This window comes from Pongo abelii, chromosome 1 (assembly GCF_028885655.2).
Source record: "Pongo abelii isolate AG06213 chromosome 1, NHGRI_mPonAbe1-v2.0_pri, whole genome shotgun sequence".
In the NCBI taxonomy this organism is placed as follows: Eukaryota; Metazoa; Chordata; class Mammalia; order Primates; family Hominidae; genus Pongo; species Pongo abelii.
In genome coordinates, this window is record NC_071985.2 from 59,290,898 (window position 1) to 59,309,770 (window position 18,873).

The 18,873-nt window shown below is 32.2% G+C and overlaps 1 protein-coding gene across 7 annotated transcripts in view; it reads left to right on the plus strand.

The window, feature by feature from the left end:
• BRINP3 (BMP/retinoic acid inducible neural specific 3) overlaps positions 1-18,873 on the plus strand; it is a 390,180-nt gene that overhangs the window by 11,992 nt on the left and 359,315 nt on the right. For 6 of the 7 annotated variants that reach the window (XM_054524117.1, XM_054524105.1, XM_054524115.1 and 3 more), the window contains one exon: positions 12,164-12,449. In XM_054524117.1, the coding sequence (XP_054380092.1) occupies positions 12,214-12,449 (236 nt within the window). In that variant the 5' untranslated portion in view covers positions 12,164-12,213. Of the gene's footprint in view, positions 1-12,163; positions 12,450-18,873 lie in introns of those variants that run through there. The other variant, XM_054524142.1, reaches the window with a different exon arrangement.

Consider the following 18,873-nt stretch of genomic DNA (forward strand, 5'->3'; position numbering starts at 1 on the left):
AGATTATATTAGTAAGCCATTATTTAGAGCAGTATGAATATTTTTGCTGAACCATTTTTATACTTTTAGTTTTTATTTGAGATCGTTGTTAAAGAAAAAAAAAAAACTTTGTAAAACTGAAATTGAGGACACTATCCAAAAGTGCAGTGGCAATATTCTTCACATTTTCTTTAAATTGACACTTACGTGACAAAATTCTTTTAATAACAAAAAGCATTTATTATCCTTGCAAGTGGAGCACTTTCTATTCTTAGATTCTGCCAGGAAAGGAAAAATCATGTTGCCAGTCACAGCAACAATTAAATCTTGATATCTGCACCTAACATTTCTACTTCATTTCTACATATCCTTTTAATCTTTATTTTAAACTGTCTTCTGTTTTACTGTTTTGGTGGTAAAATATATTAATTGTTGTACATTTTCTGAAGCTGTTAATAAAAAAATTATTCATAATACTTGTTAAAGACTTGTGGGATAGACTTTATGCAAGGTGGGCTACTTTAATGGGGTTTGGTAAGTGGAAGAGAGCTGTTTCACTCAACTCTGAACTCAACAAGAAAAAGTAGAATTTCTAGCCAAGGAGCAGGATGGGGATCCGTGGATGGAAAATTACTAAGAGAAAACATCAAGGGTAAGAGGGGATTCTGGCTAAACTGATCTAACAGGATTCTTACTAAAGACAGGCCAGAGTGGTCAGATATCACCTTCAGGATAGTGGAGAATGAGGAACCCAATCAGATATCTGGGTGGATCATATATTAAGGGTGAGGATTCAAATAAAACTGACTTAGCAGGATTCTTGCTAAAATTGGACAATATAGAGATGAATGCAGAAGCTCAGAAGTCAGGGCCTGAGAACTGAGTTAACAGGAGCCTGACTAGAGTTAGGTCCAGAAAAGAGTCTTTGTCAAAGCGTTCCCTATATTTTATATTAAAATTTGATTTTCCAATCTAATATACTTTCTAAACATCTTTCATTTGAACTTCATTCTTTAGTGCCTGACAATTTCTTTATGAATCAAAATGAAGTACAATCTGAATCTTACAATGATATTTTATTATATGATCATCTACGTTGAAACACCATGATATTTTGTATTTATCAGAAAACCTAGGTGATTCTTGTATTTGGGGCTCTTAAGAATAATTTCCCGTATGTGCTGGGCCGACTTAAGGAATGGAACTTACCTTCTCTTCATTTTTCTAATCAGTTCTACCATTAGGTATTAGCATTTAACTTCCTCTTTATTGGTAGGACAAGACTGTATTGACAGGATCAAGCAGGAGATTAGTTTCCTTAGCAGTACACACTTCTCAGAGGAATACTAACCCTCATTAAGTTGGAAAACACTTAAAGCTGTAATTCAGGGCACTATATTGTCTGATCAGCTAAAATAAACAAGAAGAATAATCTTCTGGAACACAGGTTTAGCAGAGTTATATGACTAGAGGAATGCATTTCTGAGGTCGGTATTAACTTGTATAATATGATTGAAGACAAGGAAGCTCAGTTATTTTGAGAAAGAAATAAAAAAGAATAGAAAAATAAAAAAGTACAATAATAATGCATTGCTAGCACATTAATATAATGGAAATCTCCTGCTAGTGTAAGCATATATAATAAAGCAGCCCAAAAATATTTATTCTTTATAAAGTTAAAAAATAAACAGGAGTTCATTTCAGTACCTGTTCCAAAAAGTTACTGTGCCTAAGACAGTGTGTTACGTAGTAGGGGCTCCAGGGATTACGAAAACATAACTGCCAGCAAATCTCTCATAATCAGGTCATATGAACAAAGGTGTTAAAAAGAATAACAACAGCATATTGTAAAATTTTACAAGATTCATGAATGAAAATCTATCCAGTCTCTACTTACTTTAATAATTTATGACCTACTTTGTTCAAAAAATTTAAGGTAGTTATTAATACACCAAGACATTTGTCTTTGAGATTCAAAACGGATTTCTATTTCAAATAAACATCCATTTTTGCCATTTTTGTAGCCCCTCATTAGATAAATTCAGTTTCCTGTGATGCTTGGAATTAAATACCATTTTACTTCAAGGATTATCACTAATTTTTAGTTTTCTTTTTTAAAAACAACAACAACAAATTACTTTTTGAAAGACGTAATTTTTGTTATAATTCCTAGAAATATTCAGTGATAATTTGTCTTTTTAAATTTCAGAATTATTTTATTCCCATTTTTACATATTATTGTTTATTTCAACAGAAGACAAAGATAAAGCAATTACTTCTCTATACTCTTGTTGGAGTATAGAAATAGAATAGCAAAATCCTACCTATTTATAGGACGAATGGCCTACATTGTGCAAAGCAAGATTTCATATCTTGATGAATTATCTGACATCTTTAGAAAATACAGTAGCAAATTTTAGTTTGTTAGGCTATCTAAAAATTCATTTCCTTTAAATAAAAAATGTATAGATTAAGAAAGAACAATTTGAAGTTATCTGAAATCTAAAATTATAGATTGTAATCAGTATTTCACTAAAGTGTGAAGTTATACATCATTACCAAAAAGCAATGATGTAAATTATTGAATAATGAGGCTCTCATTCTTTTACTAATCTGACTACAGAATATATAGAACTTGTGAACATTCAAAAATGAAAATCCATGTTTTTACACATGTAGAAAGATAATGTATTACCTTATTTATTTATGTTTGAATATGTTCATGGAATATAATACTTGAGTATTGACTGATGGTCCTAAAAGAGCAATGTCTTTAAAACTTTTTTTTTGTACCCAGGATATTTCTTGGCAAATGATGTTATAATTTTTCCTTTTTTTTTTAGTTGTAGTTCTGAATTTTCACACTATTATCACTTAAAATAATACTTGTTAGAAATGACCCTCATATCCTTGTCATTGTCTATTGTATGAGAACATGAAAAAACTGATTTTAATTAAAATTGTATGATTGCATTTCAGCAAAATATTAAGTGTCATCTCATTTCTCTGAAATGTTATTATGTCTCCCATTGTTAGACACCAACTATGTAAGTGTTGAATTGTCTTATTTTTAGTAGTACTATAAAGCAATTTATAATAAGATTGAATAATCAAAGCCTATTGGATTAATCTTACAATTTTTCTGAGGAACAGATAAGTAAATTAATCCACTTTAGCCATGATTATACTTTTCAACCCAATAAATATCATATGTAATATGAAAAGAAAGTTTTCTAATTTTTGAGTTTTCATGTTTTAAAATATATTTAATTAAGTCACATTTAGTAGATTTAAACTATCACTTTAATTCAAAATATTAAACTATACAAAGCAAACACTCAATGAAAACCCATACTATGTAGTTACTCAGAACACTTGCTTGCTTTTTAATAGCTTGAGATAATAGTATTCTTTCATTTGAATTTTTATTTTATACAAAGGTGACCTCAAAAATTCTAAGAAATAACTTTCAATTTGCAATTGGTTATTTTTAGGTTACAGTAGAGTACAACAGGAAAACTACGGTATTCAGTTTGACTTCAAGAGTACAAATGAGATCTTAATATATACTACACTGTGCTGCTGAGAACGGAAATAAGAAAATTTCGTGAAATGCTTGGTATATCAAAAAGATTAAAAAGGTGTTAATTTTGTTGTGAAGAAAATAAAAACAGCATTTCATTTTATCATCATTTTCTTTATTTCCCCCCCAGGATTGAGGTCAGGGAGACCTCAATCAAAATAATCCTAGTGCATGATTTTCCAAATGGAGAGGAACAGGCTATTCAATTCCTGTTTCTTTATTATTATTCTTTAAATTCTCACTGTGCTCTTCAAATAGAGGGGGATTTTGGTTTGGCTGTTTGTTGATTAGGATCTAGGTTTGACTTTCATATATAGTTTCTGTCTTTAGAAATTGAATTATAGAACATAAGTGAAAAAGTCCTTAGTTTTCCAGTTGTGCATAATATGATAATCTCTTATTGTTATGTCCAAAGCTAATAATTAATAATAATACTTTATATTTTTGCCCTTAACATTTTTTAACATTAAGAATATCTTGCTTTGGGCCAGGTATGGTGTCTTATGCCTGTAATCCCAGCACTTTGGGAGACTGAGGTGAGTGGCTTACCTGAAATCAGGAGTTTGAGACCAGCCTGACCAACAGGTGAAATCCCATCTCTACTAAAAATACAAAATTAGCTGGGCATGATGGTGCATGCCTATAATCCCAGTTACTTGGGAGGCTGAGGCAGGAGAATCGCTTGAACTGGGAGGAGGAGGTTGCAGTGACCGAGATCGCGCCACTGTGCTCCAGCCTGGCGAAACTCCGTCTCAAAATAAAATAAAATTAAAATTAAAATTAAAGAATATTTTGCTTTGATACTCTTTGAACTTGTCAATATATGTTTACAATCTGGTCTTAAAAATCACTACCTCATAACTCAATTTGCTCCCTTTCTTCAACTGCCAAAGCTATTTTCATCCTGACACTCAGCTCAGATGCAGATTCAGATACAGATTCTCTGTAGATTCTATTTCCATGAAGAATAAATTTTCTTTTTATTATATGGTCTTGCCAGCCATATCACAACACCAGTTGCACCCTAATTTAGTACTTATTTCATCAATATTTATTCATTCACTCTAACAATACTTATTTATGCAGGTTTATTTCAGAAACTTTGGTGACTATTTTGTTGTCATTAAGATAGGAACAATTATTTTTCTCCCAAAATTAATCTAATTGAAGGAAAGGAGATGTGCAGGGAAATAGGGCAAACATGTAAGCAAATATGTCATGTAAATGTACCATCATAGGGAAAGTAATGGGTGCATAAAAAAATGACCAACCAACTTTGTAGGGTCGTGAAAAGCTTTGTGAATGAAATGATAATCTAGTCTGAGGTTTTAAGGTCAGTGTTAGGCAGATGAAGAGATCCTAGTCGAAATAGTCATTCAGGCAGAGGAACTGCAATAAACTAAGATCTTGGAGAGAAAATGGGGTGAAGATGAGGTATATGATCATGGCTGAAAAACAAAGTTGGTGTTTGGTTGATAACTGTCCTGGCACATATACGTAAGAAAGATATGGATAGAAAGTTAAACAAGGGAAGATAATTTCATAAGTTATTTTAAAGAGATCAGATATCCTGAAACAAAAGTCATTACTTAATTGGGGGTAAAAGATTTACATGTTCAGATTTAACTTTTTAGTAAGATCTCTCTGAATGCAGTAAAAAGAACAGAGTGGATAGAGCCACATGGCTGGTGGGAAAACTAGTCATGAAGCTATTGCAGTAATACAGTTTAGAGGCAAAGTTGGTATTGTTGAGAGTATACTGTGAGCTGATCAAGTAAAATGGGGGTGGAGAAAAAGTGGTAAATCTTATATTTAGGGAGAAGAATGTACAGAACTTGAGGACTGATTGTATATGTGAGTGAGAAGGTAGGTGAAAGTCATGTTTAGGCTTAAAAATTTGAGTAGATGGAAGTATCATTTAGTGAGATAAGAAAACCAGAAAAAGTATGGAGAATGTTTAATTTTCCTTGACAGAGGAATTATTTTCTAATAGAAATGACCACCGGCAATATGCTCTGCCTTCCACGTGGCCTTCCTAAACCAGTAATTTCCTGAGACTAGAAGCACTATCTTTATTAAAACTTAAGGCCCACCTCTGTCTCAAAACTTATCATGATATTTTGCACATTGCAATTGATCAATAAGATTTATTTTTTTATTCTGGTTTTCTACATTATTATTTCTACCAAATTGGAATTGAAACAATGAATAAACCATTGTGGAAAAAGTATTGAAAATTTATGTTAAAATATTTTTAACTCATCTACCATTTATTTACTTACACAATTATGTATTTAGCATTCATTTATTTCATAGCTAGTATTTATTTAAATACATAATCAAAAAATAATTATTATAGTTATATATGATTATATAATAATGCTGTAGATTTTAAACAGATTCTGGGGTACTACATATAAATATTTTATTTTATAATAAATAATTCTAACATTTATAATTTAATAGATTTAATAGAATAATACATATATTATTTGAAACAATGTGACTTTTTAAATAGTTATTTTGAGTATTGGATATTTCATTTTGAAGATTCAGAGTTTTACATTTATAAGCTTCAGTATTAGTAAGCATTAATGTTAAACTATTTTATAGAGCAACGTAGTATTTGCTCAAGAGAAGAAATTTAGAGAATGGTTGCAGACATTGGGCAAATCAGCCAATTTTCTTTATACCTTTGTCCAATACTTAAAAATTTGTGAGAGGGAGAGAGAACAGGGAAAGAGAAAAAGAGACAGAGTGATAATATGGTAGGAAAAAAAAAAAGAAACTGGTGACTCTAGCTGACAGATATGTAAGAGTTTACCATATCAGTCTTTCAGTTTTCCATGGGTTCTACATTATTCAAAATGAAAGTAAATATGTTTGATGCAATGATTTTCTGAAATGACTTTTCATATTCAAGTTCTTCAGCAGGTTTTAGTTTGTGAGAGAATATTTTGGATATGTAAGCAGTAAAAATCAGCCCAAATGCAAATACAAAAAAAGAAATGATACAGTTTGCAACGTTAATCGTTTAACAAATAGTAATAATTATCACTGGACATCTAATTAGGTTGTGGATAATAAGATACTGAGGTTTAAAAGATGCACCGCTATGACATGACCCACCACTTTAAAGGATATTAAGTTTAATTCAGTGATTCCGAATATTTTGTTTATATCTTTGTAGTTTCATTTCTACTGAAAATTCACTTTTACTGTTATAGGAAATATTTTATTTCATAAAATTCAATATTTATGAATTTCAAATATATATGATATATCAGTATTTTAGATAAAAGTAAGGTACCACCACCTTGGAATAAGACTACTGACAGCTAGTAAGAAAGAATAATCATATATAGACTATATATTATACACATATTATTTATGCATTATTACATATTATATGCATTAGTATACATTAGTATATATGTAACATGTTTTTGATGTATTTTATTTCTGCACAGATTGTCAAAGCCATGAGGATTTGCAGATAAACTTGTATCTTCACAGTGAATTTTTTTTTTTTGTGAGAAAGAATTTAAGAGTAGGACCTATACTAAATAACTGTTTTTCAAATAGATATTTCAATATTTACTTCTTTTTTATGAAAAAAACCCATAAAGACTTCTTAATTAAAAACCATGTTTTAAACATAAACTCACGTTTTTAATTTTGTATTGTTTTTAATGTTTTGGGTTTTTTTTTTGTTTTTTTTGTTCTTCATTCTCTTTTATTTCTCTCTTTTATATAAAATCACTCTCCTATGGTCCAGAAAATATTGTGCATTGATGTTATCATCTCCTTAGTTGGCCACTTAGCCTCTTGGTTATGAATATTAAATTCTGGACTATTTTGCATATCCCCACACTATAGAAAAAGTGATAAATTCATTATTAGTTTAATAATTTCTACCCTCTTTCATTGGAACTTGTGATTTCTCTTTCTTGGCAGTATATCTAAGTTTAGCTGTTCACCTCAGTTGTCACCTCGAAATATCCTAACACTACATTGTAACAAACAAATTCTATTTACTAAACCATCTCTGACACATGGATTAATATGGTTATAACCCAAACCAAATAAAGCAACCAATTAAGGTCATTCAGTAATAATTTATAAATTAGTACTCATGAAAATATGAATTAAATGTACAATGATCTACTTTTGTGACAAACCAGGTAATGAAGCTCTTCTGATGGTGAATATTGAGTTTAATGACCACTTGCCCTAAAGATGGCTAGAAGCTTACATCCTTGCCTTAGGCATTCTATTATGACTTTTCTCCCTGTCATGTAACTCGAGGAAAAAGCTCTTAAACACTATTTCAGTAGAACTTTACTGGGATATCTCAATTTGTTCATTACAAAATATCTTTATAAAGTTCTTACAAATACAATGATTTTAAGATATCGCCAAAATTAACTTAATTTGGGGTAGGATTGACATTCCTATGTGTTAACAAACTTTCAGAAAAAAATATTTCTGTACAGAAGTGGGGAACACGTTCCCGAAATCAGAAGTACAAAAAACAGAAATAATTAAACCCCCAAATTATGTGATAATTACCTCATAATTATCTGGTAATATTGTTAGGTAGTTCTCTGCACAAAATTTAAGAAAACCTTTCTATCTTCCCCTATGTTAAGATTCATAACAATGTGAAATGATGGATATGTTAAATTGTTCCACTGTTGTAACCATATTACATCATGCTACATACCTTAAATATACACAATATAGTTTTTTTTTTTAATGAGGGGATATGAAGACTATGAAACAAGCTCAACACATTTGATAAAGAAAGTGATAAGAATGTGGTTCTGGGTAATTCACCTATTGAAAAATTACAGAATTGTAGAACAGGACCTCAAATGCCATCTATGTCAACTGTATCCTACTTTTAAAACACTTTGTGTATTACAGAAATCATGTGTGTGAGTACAAAACGTTTGGTTTAATTTTTAGGTGTATAATGGCATGGCTTCATACCAGTATAAAATATAACTTAAAACTTTACCACGTGTCCTTACCATATGGTAGGCACTGTTCTAGGGGTTTTACAGATATTAACTCACTCTATTTTTATAACAGACTGATGAGGTGACCTCTATAATAGTTTAGGAATCTGATGCACAAAAGAAGTTAAGTAACTTGCCTAAAGTCAAACATCTATAGAGTTAGTAGAAGGACTGGGTGTTTTTGTTTTGTTTTGTTTTGTTTTTGTTTTTGTGTTTTTTTGAGACTGAGTCTCCTGTCACCCATGCTGGAGTGCAGTGGAGTCATCTAAGCTCACTGCAACCCCTGCCTCCCAGGTTCAAGAAATTCTCATGCCTCAGCATCTGGAATAGCCAGGATTACAGATGTGTGCCACCATGCCTGGCTAATTTTTCTATATTTTTAGTAGAGAAAGGGTTTCACCATATTGGCCAGGCTGGTCTTGAACTCCCAACCTCAGGTGATCCGCCCGCCTCGGCCTCCCAAAGTGCTGGGATTACAGGCATGAGCTATCATGCCTGGCCAGGGCTAGAATTTTAACATTAGCAGTTTGGTCCTAGAGTCCATTTTTTTAACCACTATGAATATTTTCTCTTGATGTTATATATTCTAATTTGCTATATTGGTTGTTGGGTATGGAGAAAATCTGATTTCATTTTCAAAGAACTGTTTTCCAAGTTATTTATTAGGATGGAATAAGTACTGTTTGAATTTTTTCAATAATATTCTTGTTCACACCTACATTTGGTAGTAAGAGAACTTCATTTAGATGGTGTGACTGAAGTTTTACTCAATTAAGAAATATAACCTTTCAGATGTTATATGTAATATGGACTTAAGTAATGTGTTTGAATAATTTATTCTGTCTTTATGAAATGAAAAATTACTCATTTAAATTAAGAAATTATATATTCTAAAAGTAATGATTAAATTTTGCCAGTTTGAATGTATATGATAAGCAAAATAAAAATAGTATGTTTAACAAAGATGAGTAATATTTTTTAGTCATAGAAGGATTATTATACTATACCACTAAACAAAGAATAATTGTTTATAAACGTAAGTAAGCTATATTTTAAAATAAATGATACAGTTCTCCTAAGAAAAAATATATAAAAATATTTTTTCAGCAAATTTGAAAGTTAGGAGTTGAATCATTTGACAATGGTACGTTTATATAGATAATAAAAAAAGCCTAGAATCTCCAAGCTCCTATTCCAAAACTCTTCTATTATAATATTGCTTCTTATAGAAAATCATTTTTAAAATGTCTTCACTTGTAAGGCTTCTCATGTTGTTTACAAAAGGGGGTACACTTTAATCCCCTCAGTGAGCAACTCATATGACTGAGGCAACCCATATAGTATGTGAGTAATGTCCTTTTAAGGATATTGTGATACTAAGAGTTCACTCATTGTATCACTGTTTTGAGCTACTTCAGAGCCGCAAAATTATTTCTCTATATCTCTCAGATAGAAATAGTTTAGGATTAAATTATAAATAATGGGGTTATAGCTAGGAAAGTACATTAAAACCACCAGTGTTCTTATTCAAATACCAGAGAAATATGGTAGCTACTATTACTGATATATCTTAATACTGTAAATCTTTATTTATTTATTTATTATTATTATTATTATACTTTAGGTTTTATGGTACACGTGCGCAATGTGCAGGTTAGTTACATATGTATACATGGGCCATGCTGGTGCGCTGCACCAACCAACCCATCATCTAGCATTAGGTGTATCTCCCAATGCTATCCCTCCTCCCTCCCTCCACCCCACAACAGTCCCCAAAGTGTGATGTTCCCCTTCCTGTATCCATGTGTTCTTATTGTTCAATTCCCACCTATGACTGAGAATATGCGGTGTTTGGTTTTTTGTTCTTGCGATAGTTTACTGAGAATGATGATTTCCAATTTCATCCATGTCCCTACAAAGGACATGAACTCATCATTTTTTATGGCTGCATAGTATTCCATAGTGTATATGTGCCACATTTTCTTAATCCAGTCTATCATTGTCAAAAAGTGGGCAAAGGACATGAACAGACACTTCTCAAAAGAAGACATTTATGCAGCCAAAAAACACATGAAAAAATGCTCACCATCACTGGCCATCAGAGAAATGCAAATCAAAACCACAATGAGATACCATCTCACACCAGTTAGAATGGCAATCATTAAGAAGTCAGGAAACAACAGGTGCTGGAGAGGATGTGGAGAAATAGGAACACTTTTACACTGTTGGTGGGACTCTAAACTAGTTCAACCTTTGTGGAAGTCAGTGTGGCGATTCCTCAGGGATCTAGAAGTAGAAATTCCATTTGACCCAGCCATCCCATTACTGGGTATATACCCAAAGGACTATAAATTATGCTGCTATAAAGACACATGCACACGTATGTTTATTGTGGCATTATTCACAATAGCAAAGACTTGGAACCAACCCAAATGTCCAACAATGATATACTGTAAATCTTAATTTTTTTTCTAAAGACATTTTGCTGAGTAAGAACTCATGCAAGTAAACTTTTCTATTAGTCAGAATCTTTGCACTCTGTAGTTCTATGCGCTATGAATAATACAGTTTGAAAAGTTGATGAGGATAGAAAGAAAAATTGAATTCAAATATTTTTAGAATTTTCTGGTGTAGCATATAGACATTGCATCAGCAGCTTTGCATAAAGTGTCTTACACTGTACCATACTGGGGATTATATGTCTTATTACTTTTTTTTGAATGGTTATACTACAATGTATGCAGTTTCAAAGTCTATGAATAGTCTGCATTAGCTTAATTTATGTGTGTATAATTTTGGAGGTATGACTTTCTTATGAGTAAGACAGATGCACATTTAAATCTTTAAAGACCCTAGAAATAATGTAATTATGATTCTGTTTAAATAATCAGATATGCAGTTTTTTCGTAACAGAATAATGAAAAAAAATCTGGGAAAAGACACTAGTCCTCACATCCACTCTCCCACACACACATCTATTCATCTATCAGTCTGTCTTTCTATCATCTCTGTGTCTCACTCTGTGTCTGTCTCTATATCTATATATATCATTAATAAGTATACACACATACACATACATATATTTATGTATTCCTAAATCCACAGTTTTACTCCATGTTTATGTAGATTATGGAAATAACTACAAGAATATCTTCGCTTCATTTAAAGCATTTATCTAAAATAACTATACAATAAAATTAAATCTAGTATTAAAATTTGTAACACAATTTATGAAATACTTTAACATATTAATTATTTATTTGCATCGGTCCAACTTTATAAAACATTCAACTTCTGATTTTTGCTCAATAGGCTTTAATGATCCACTGAATAAAATTTTTATGACAAAGTCGGTTATGACTCAGTGCCTTATTTTCTGGTGATATAAAAAAGGAACAAAGTATAAAAGATATACAACTCTAAAAAAATCATTTTGGTTTGTATTTTATTATCTTCTGATAATACTAATTTAAAACAATGAAATTACATTAAAATTTAAAAATTAGCCACCTCAACACCTTAACTGAGAGAAAGGAATCTTCTAGGAGTTAACTAATTGCCTGTGTATTTTGTCTAGGTGTTGAGGGAAAGCTAAGAGAATGAAGGCTCTAAATCCCCAGTGGAAGCATGATATGGCGAAGCAGAGCTGGTGCTGAATTGTTCTCTCTGATGGCTCTATGGGAGTGGATAGCACTGAGTCTTCATTGCTGGGTTTTAGCGGTTGCTGCTGTTTCGGATCAGCATGCCACAAGCCCCTTCGACTGGCTCCTCTCTGATAAGGGACCCTTCCATCGCTCACAGGAATACACAGATTTTGTGGACAGAAGCCGGCAGGGATTTAGCACAAGATACAAGATATACAGGTATGAAGCAAAGGGAAAGCAATTACAGAAATATCATCCTTGAAGGTTGTGTATACATAAGTTTCTCTAAGGGAAAGTTTCAGATGGGAAAGAGTTATTATCAGAAGGGTTGTTATTTACCATGCACCATAGTAGTGTTTTCTTGCTATTCAAAAGTATTTCTTATAGAGGTAATATATTATGATAAAAACAGATAATGGTGACCACTTGTCTATCACTCCCAAATTTAAGCATGCTACACTGCCTTAAAGTAAATGGCAATGTACTTGGAAGCCAAGTTTCTTATTTTAAATAGCCAAAATTTTAAAGTGAAATTTTCAAAATTGCTTTTCCTTTCTACCTTATACAATGCTATGTTACCTTTTTCAGCCTAAATGGAAATGGTATCTTCTACTAGTCACTGAGAAGTTGAGTCACCTCATCCTTTTTTACCTGTAAGGTAATTGTACGTTCAGAAGCTAAAGGAAACAGCAATGGAATAAAAACAAGTAGCAGATAAATAGGACATGATAGCAAAGATCAAAGAAATGGATGGGATTAAGATATATGATCTTTAACATTTATCAATGTTCTATGTTTAAAATCTAAATAAGTTACACAAAAAGAGTAATATATTAAATTCAACAAAGGTTGCCTGTTCACCTGAAGTCCTGTGAATACACTAAGTAGAAGAGTGTACAAGTGGTTGCCTGATGGATTAGATTATATTGATCTATGCCATGAAGAACATTTTATGTGAAGTTATCACTTCAGTTGGTTTATTGGTGATAGACTTTTACAATTCCTAGTTATTGGTTTAACATTTATGAAGAAGAACATTTATTGTGTATTTTTGTGTGTCTGTATCTATGTAGATACTCCTACATAAAAATTTTATTTTATGTTGTATGTGCACCAGAGGGCACTGTGCTTCATGTTTGTCTGTAGTCATTTATACAGCATTATGAGAAATTTATAAATCCTATCAGCAATGTATATTTACAGAAGACACTGAGTGTCCTGAGCAAGTTCCATGAAGCATCACACAATTATTGCTTTGCCTTTTCAAAAATAAGAAATTCCTTATTCCATGCAGTCATAACGCTGTCATAAGCCTAATGAAAAGATTTGCTCTATTTTTTAAATAAATGAAATGACGAGGCCGGGCGCGGTGGCTCACGCCTGTAATCCCAGCACTTTGGGAGGCAGAGACGGGCAGATCACGAGGTCAAGAGATGCAGACCATCTTCCTACATGGTGAAACCCCGTCTCTACTAAAAATACAAAAATTAGCCGGGCGTGGTGGCGAGCGCCTGTAGTCCCAGCTACTGGGGAGTCTGAGGCAGGAGAAAGGCTTGAACTCGGGAGGCGGAGCTTGCAGTGAGCCGAGATCGCGCCACTGCACTCCAGCCTGGGCGACAGAGCGAGACTCTGTCTCAAAAAAAAAAAAAAAAAAAAAAAAAAAAAAAAAAGAATACTAAAGATTTTCTTTCTGAAATGCGGCAGAAATTGTCAACATTTTATGATTCTGGGTTCATTTATTTTTATGTGTGTTTATTGATTTTGCCAGTTTTTCTTCACAGATTGAGGGAAGCTACCTGATTTTAGGATTCTAAGAATGTGTTAGATTTTAGCACTCTGCAAGAGGATTTTTAACACTCTGTCAGACAAACTGAAGCCAGAGCATGTCTCCGTGATTTATTGGCATCTGTATCTGGAGGTCTAAGGTGCTGTCTTATGTGTGATTGTTGTGGTTTAGCTTATCAGTCAATCAGCTGTGAGTTGCAAACATGGCTTGACATGTTTTTGTTTGTTTTTTTGGGACGGAGTCTCGTTCTGTCACCCAGGCTGGAGTGCAGTGGCACGATCTTGACACACTGCAACCTCCGCCTCCTGGGTTTAAGCGATTCTTCTGCCTCACGCTCCCAAGTAGCTTAGATTAATAGGCGCTCGCCACTGCGCCCAGCTAATTTTTGTATTGTTGGTAGAGACGGGATTTCATGTTGGTGAGGCTGGTTTTGAACTTCTGACTTCAAGTGATCCGCCCGCCGCGGCCTCCCAAAGTGCTGGGATTACAGGCCTGAGTCACCGTGCGCGGCCAGCTTGACATGTTTTTAGAGGTGCTGGGTTGAATGAAAGAGGCATTATTTGGATTACAGATGTTGAAGGTAATGAACAAAAGTGCTTTGAGGTTTGTTTGCAAGGCGCATATATTCTGTTTGGCTTTTATGCAACTCACTTCCTGAAGACCTTCATTAGCTCTGTGCTACTTATCCTTCCTGTGTCTTTACCTTTGTGGCTTGAATAAACATGTAAAGATATTAAATCCGTTTATAAACAATGGAGCTAGGTTATAACTTCTTATAGAACACATTGCAAATGATGCCACGGTTATTGATAGTTGCTATAAGATGAACAATATAATGTATTCATTAGGGTTCCTTTAGTTTTAGTAAAGTGAGTTGTCTTTAATATTTGTCTTCAAAAATAATTTTAGAGAGTTCATGTTTCATTAATGTTTGCCATAAAAATATAGAATTTGTGAATACTTAAAACACGTAGATGGAAAATTAATGTTTTCCATATTTAAGTATTTGATTTGTCATTTTAAAGATTGTAATTTCCTAAAGTGATCAGCCCAATTCTACTAGTGCTTATTATTACTATCATCAACACATTCTAGGGGAATATTGCATTGACATTGTTTCTGAAAGGCATTAGTTACAAATGTAAAACATATCAAACCTGTTAAAATAATTAGGTCAAATCTATTTTCACTTGTCTTTCTTCATTTCATCCTCTTCTCCAGCAACATATTTTTATTTTCACTCCAAATATAGAACGGCAGGGACACAACAATCAAAAACTGCTAAAATCATAGCTAGGGTTAAGATTTTTAAAAATTGTCATCATGTTTGAAAAAGTGTGTTTTTGTCAACTAATGGAACTTACATTTATGTTTTTAAACTTGTGTACATTTAAAGTTATTTACAGAATTTGCATCTGAAACTACATTAAGACTTAAAAGATGATTAATTTGTGGATTGGTCACTGAGTTGGAAGATTTAGAATGAGAATGGTAACACATAACTTGTTATTTGGACAAATATTAAAAGTTAGATTTCCAACTGTTTTCCCCAGTATCCTCAGATTGGTTCCCGAATACAATAATAAGGCATTTTGAAAAAATTGCCTCATTTAAAAAAAAAAAGGCATTTCTAAAAGTGTTTTTAGTTTCAGAAAGTGAGCTATTCCTGGAGAAATTTTGTCTACTCTGCCGCATAGAACAGGGGGACATTTGGCGCCTTAGTAAGATGGAGCCTTGTGTTTGCAGTTGTATTCTAGAAACACTATCTCTCAGGCTGTAAGCCTGTCAGGATATGTATAATCTTCTCCAGGCCATGGAAATCTTTATTCTCCTAATACATTAGAAGATCTCTAGACAAGGGACTCATTTTTAGTGTCTCAAACTTAGATGCAGTTATCTTGAACCACTGATATGAGTTCTAAGGTCATAGGCTGGCAATTTTCATTATCATAAAATAAATATTTCACATAGGTAAATCTTCAGATATGATGACTCAAAACAAAAATGTTTTGTTTCTTTCCCTAACTTCTACCATTGTTTGGTTAGCCACGTGTGTAAGTGAATTATTGGGAAAATGATGTTGATTTTCTTATAATTTTTCAAAATATTATACAGACATGTCATATTATCACAACTTGGTGTGCTTCTTCAGAGCACTCAAATAATGCTCCAAATTTGAGAACAAGAGACAATTGAGATGAATGTTGTGCCTTACTGGTCTTTTTAGTCATGTTCCTTGAAAAAAAAATATATTTAAAAAATGGCTGAGGAAAGACAAGATGGTCTAAAAAAATTAAACCACTATATGGTCACTTCATATGTGACAGGATTATAATGAAATCATGTGTGGGAAAGAGTGAACTTTTGAATAAATGTTTCTTTATATGGGTATCCATATGAGAAAAGCAGAAATTTAATCTTTTCTTCATAACGTATGTATAAACCTATTTTATATGGAATAAGGGTCTCAATAGGAAAGGCAAAAATATTAAGTTTCTAGAAGAAAACAGAGGAAAAAAACTTCATAATATTGGGACACATAACAATCCATTTAAATACAAGTTATTAAGAATTAAAATACAAGTATTTTTCATCAGGAATAAGAATTGGACAAGTATTTATTGATAAAGAGTTGTTTTTAAGAATGTACAATTTTCTATAATAAAAACTATGAGGATTCTGGTTTAAAATGTCTTTAAAGTAGCAATCCAGATAGAAATCACTTCAAACTTCCTATTAAAATACTATATTAATTATCAGGAGAGAAAATGAAAACTCATAACAACACAGAAAATTATGGTTAATATGTAACTTTCTGCCAGAATATGAGAGGCACTGAAGTGGTTATAAGCTTCTTAAAAGTTATAAGACTAGCAAAACGTATTTTAATACTCCAGATGAGCAAGCCCAAATGCCTCCACAAAGGTGGCACTTACCCTAAATACAGAAGGGAGCTGTGTCATTACCATCAGCTAACTACTCAGAAGCCCAGAGTTGGATCCTAATAGCAACTTCGCAGCTCCCTCTCTACGACAAGATCCTACCTTGAGATGTAGCCACAGTAAAATTATCTCTCTCTCTCACCACGTTTGGAATTGGTACATGGCAAGAATGATGTGGTAGGAGGATATCAAATAAGGATGCCCCATGTAATATTTGAGACACATTAAACCAAAAAATAAACAGAAAATATTTTTGTCTATTTAAATTTTAATTTATTTGTTTGCCATGTATTTTTATTTGCTACATTTGGCAACTCTAGAAGGGAATATATGAGTACTAATATTAATGATTACATATCTATGACAAGGAACAAGGACTTTCAGAAGTAAATTACCAACAGGGAGAGGAATAGCCTTTAATGTAATTAATGTTGTTTCCCCCGGACTTTCTTGTTCAGATTGTCAGAGAAATGAATGTCAGAGTAAATTCTGTCTCAGCTATACACTGATAATTAAGCCCAAACCACTACATATCAGTGCAGTCTCCTGCAAACCAAAGAAGGATTTGGAGGCACTGATCAACACATCCTGTTTCAGCAAAATCTACATATTGATAGAGCCCTCTCTATTCCACATAACAAATAAAATAATACAGTAATATATTATACATATTACATACATATATACATGCTACAATACAGTAGCAGCTTTGGACTTGCATTATGTGACAGTATGAGGTTAATAGTAGGGAGACCATGCTTTTACTGAAGGGAGAAGGTAACACATTTTTCAAAATAGCTAAACGAAAGAAATAAATATCTTAAAGATTCAGTAGAAGAGATTACCTCTTCATGGTCCCTCTCCCTGATATACACATACACAAACAAGCACACATGAATGCCTGGTCTCTTCAATAGATTGTAGGAAATCGTGGTATCTCTAGAAACAGAAGACCATATAGCAAGAAAAAAATAGGGTGAAAATAAAAAGGAGTTTGGAGGATGTGATAATAGTGCAAACAAAATAAAATGTAGCCACACAAATGAAATTCACACTAAAAATTATCACACAGAGTTTAGGGAAAAATAGTAAATATTGTTTTAAAATTTCAAGGAAATGTTAAAATATAATTCTTGGAAGAGACAGTATTTAACAATAAAGAGAACTATTAAGTTTAAGCGACCTAGGTTTATAAACTCCGATGATATAAATAAATACTTAGAGATCTGAATTTGAGTAAAACCTTAGAAAAATTAAGCAGAGAGTGGAAATTCAAATTTATTAATATTTCCATTTCCAACCAGAAAAATTAAGTTTAAAATATTATTGCCAACCTTAACAATAACAGCTTGTGGATATAAAAAGCGTCATGTGTATTTTGAAAATTTCCTGCTACATATAAAGACAAGCATATAAAAAGTTTAAAAATAAATGAAAATGATAGAATTATCAAACTTGAAACAAGGTGACCAGAAAAAACAAAAATAAAGCAAATGTAATAAGTGTAAATATTTCCAGCTCTAAAAATAATTATCATAATCAGACTTAAAAATTTCTTTGAATGTGCTACTTTTAGCAAAGTTAACTAAGACAAAATTAGACCCAACATAAAAAGTAAAAAGATAATCAATTTTCTTTAATGCCATGTATCACTATATAATGAATAGTAAATTATACATAGATCTTCTAGGAGAAACTAAAAAAAAATAATTGTCACAAGAAACTTTAATCTGCTATTTTAATTTTTATGGATGAAATAGACCACACACACACACACACACACACACACCCACCAAGTGTAGGGGTGATAAGTAAAAAGATTATTTAAATATAGAATTTAGTGCAATTGTACTGATATATAGAATTTTGTACACTAAATATGTAATATACATCTTAAATACGGTCATGCAATGTA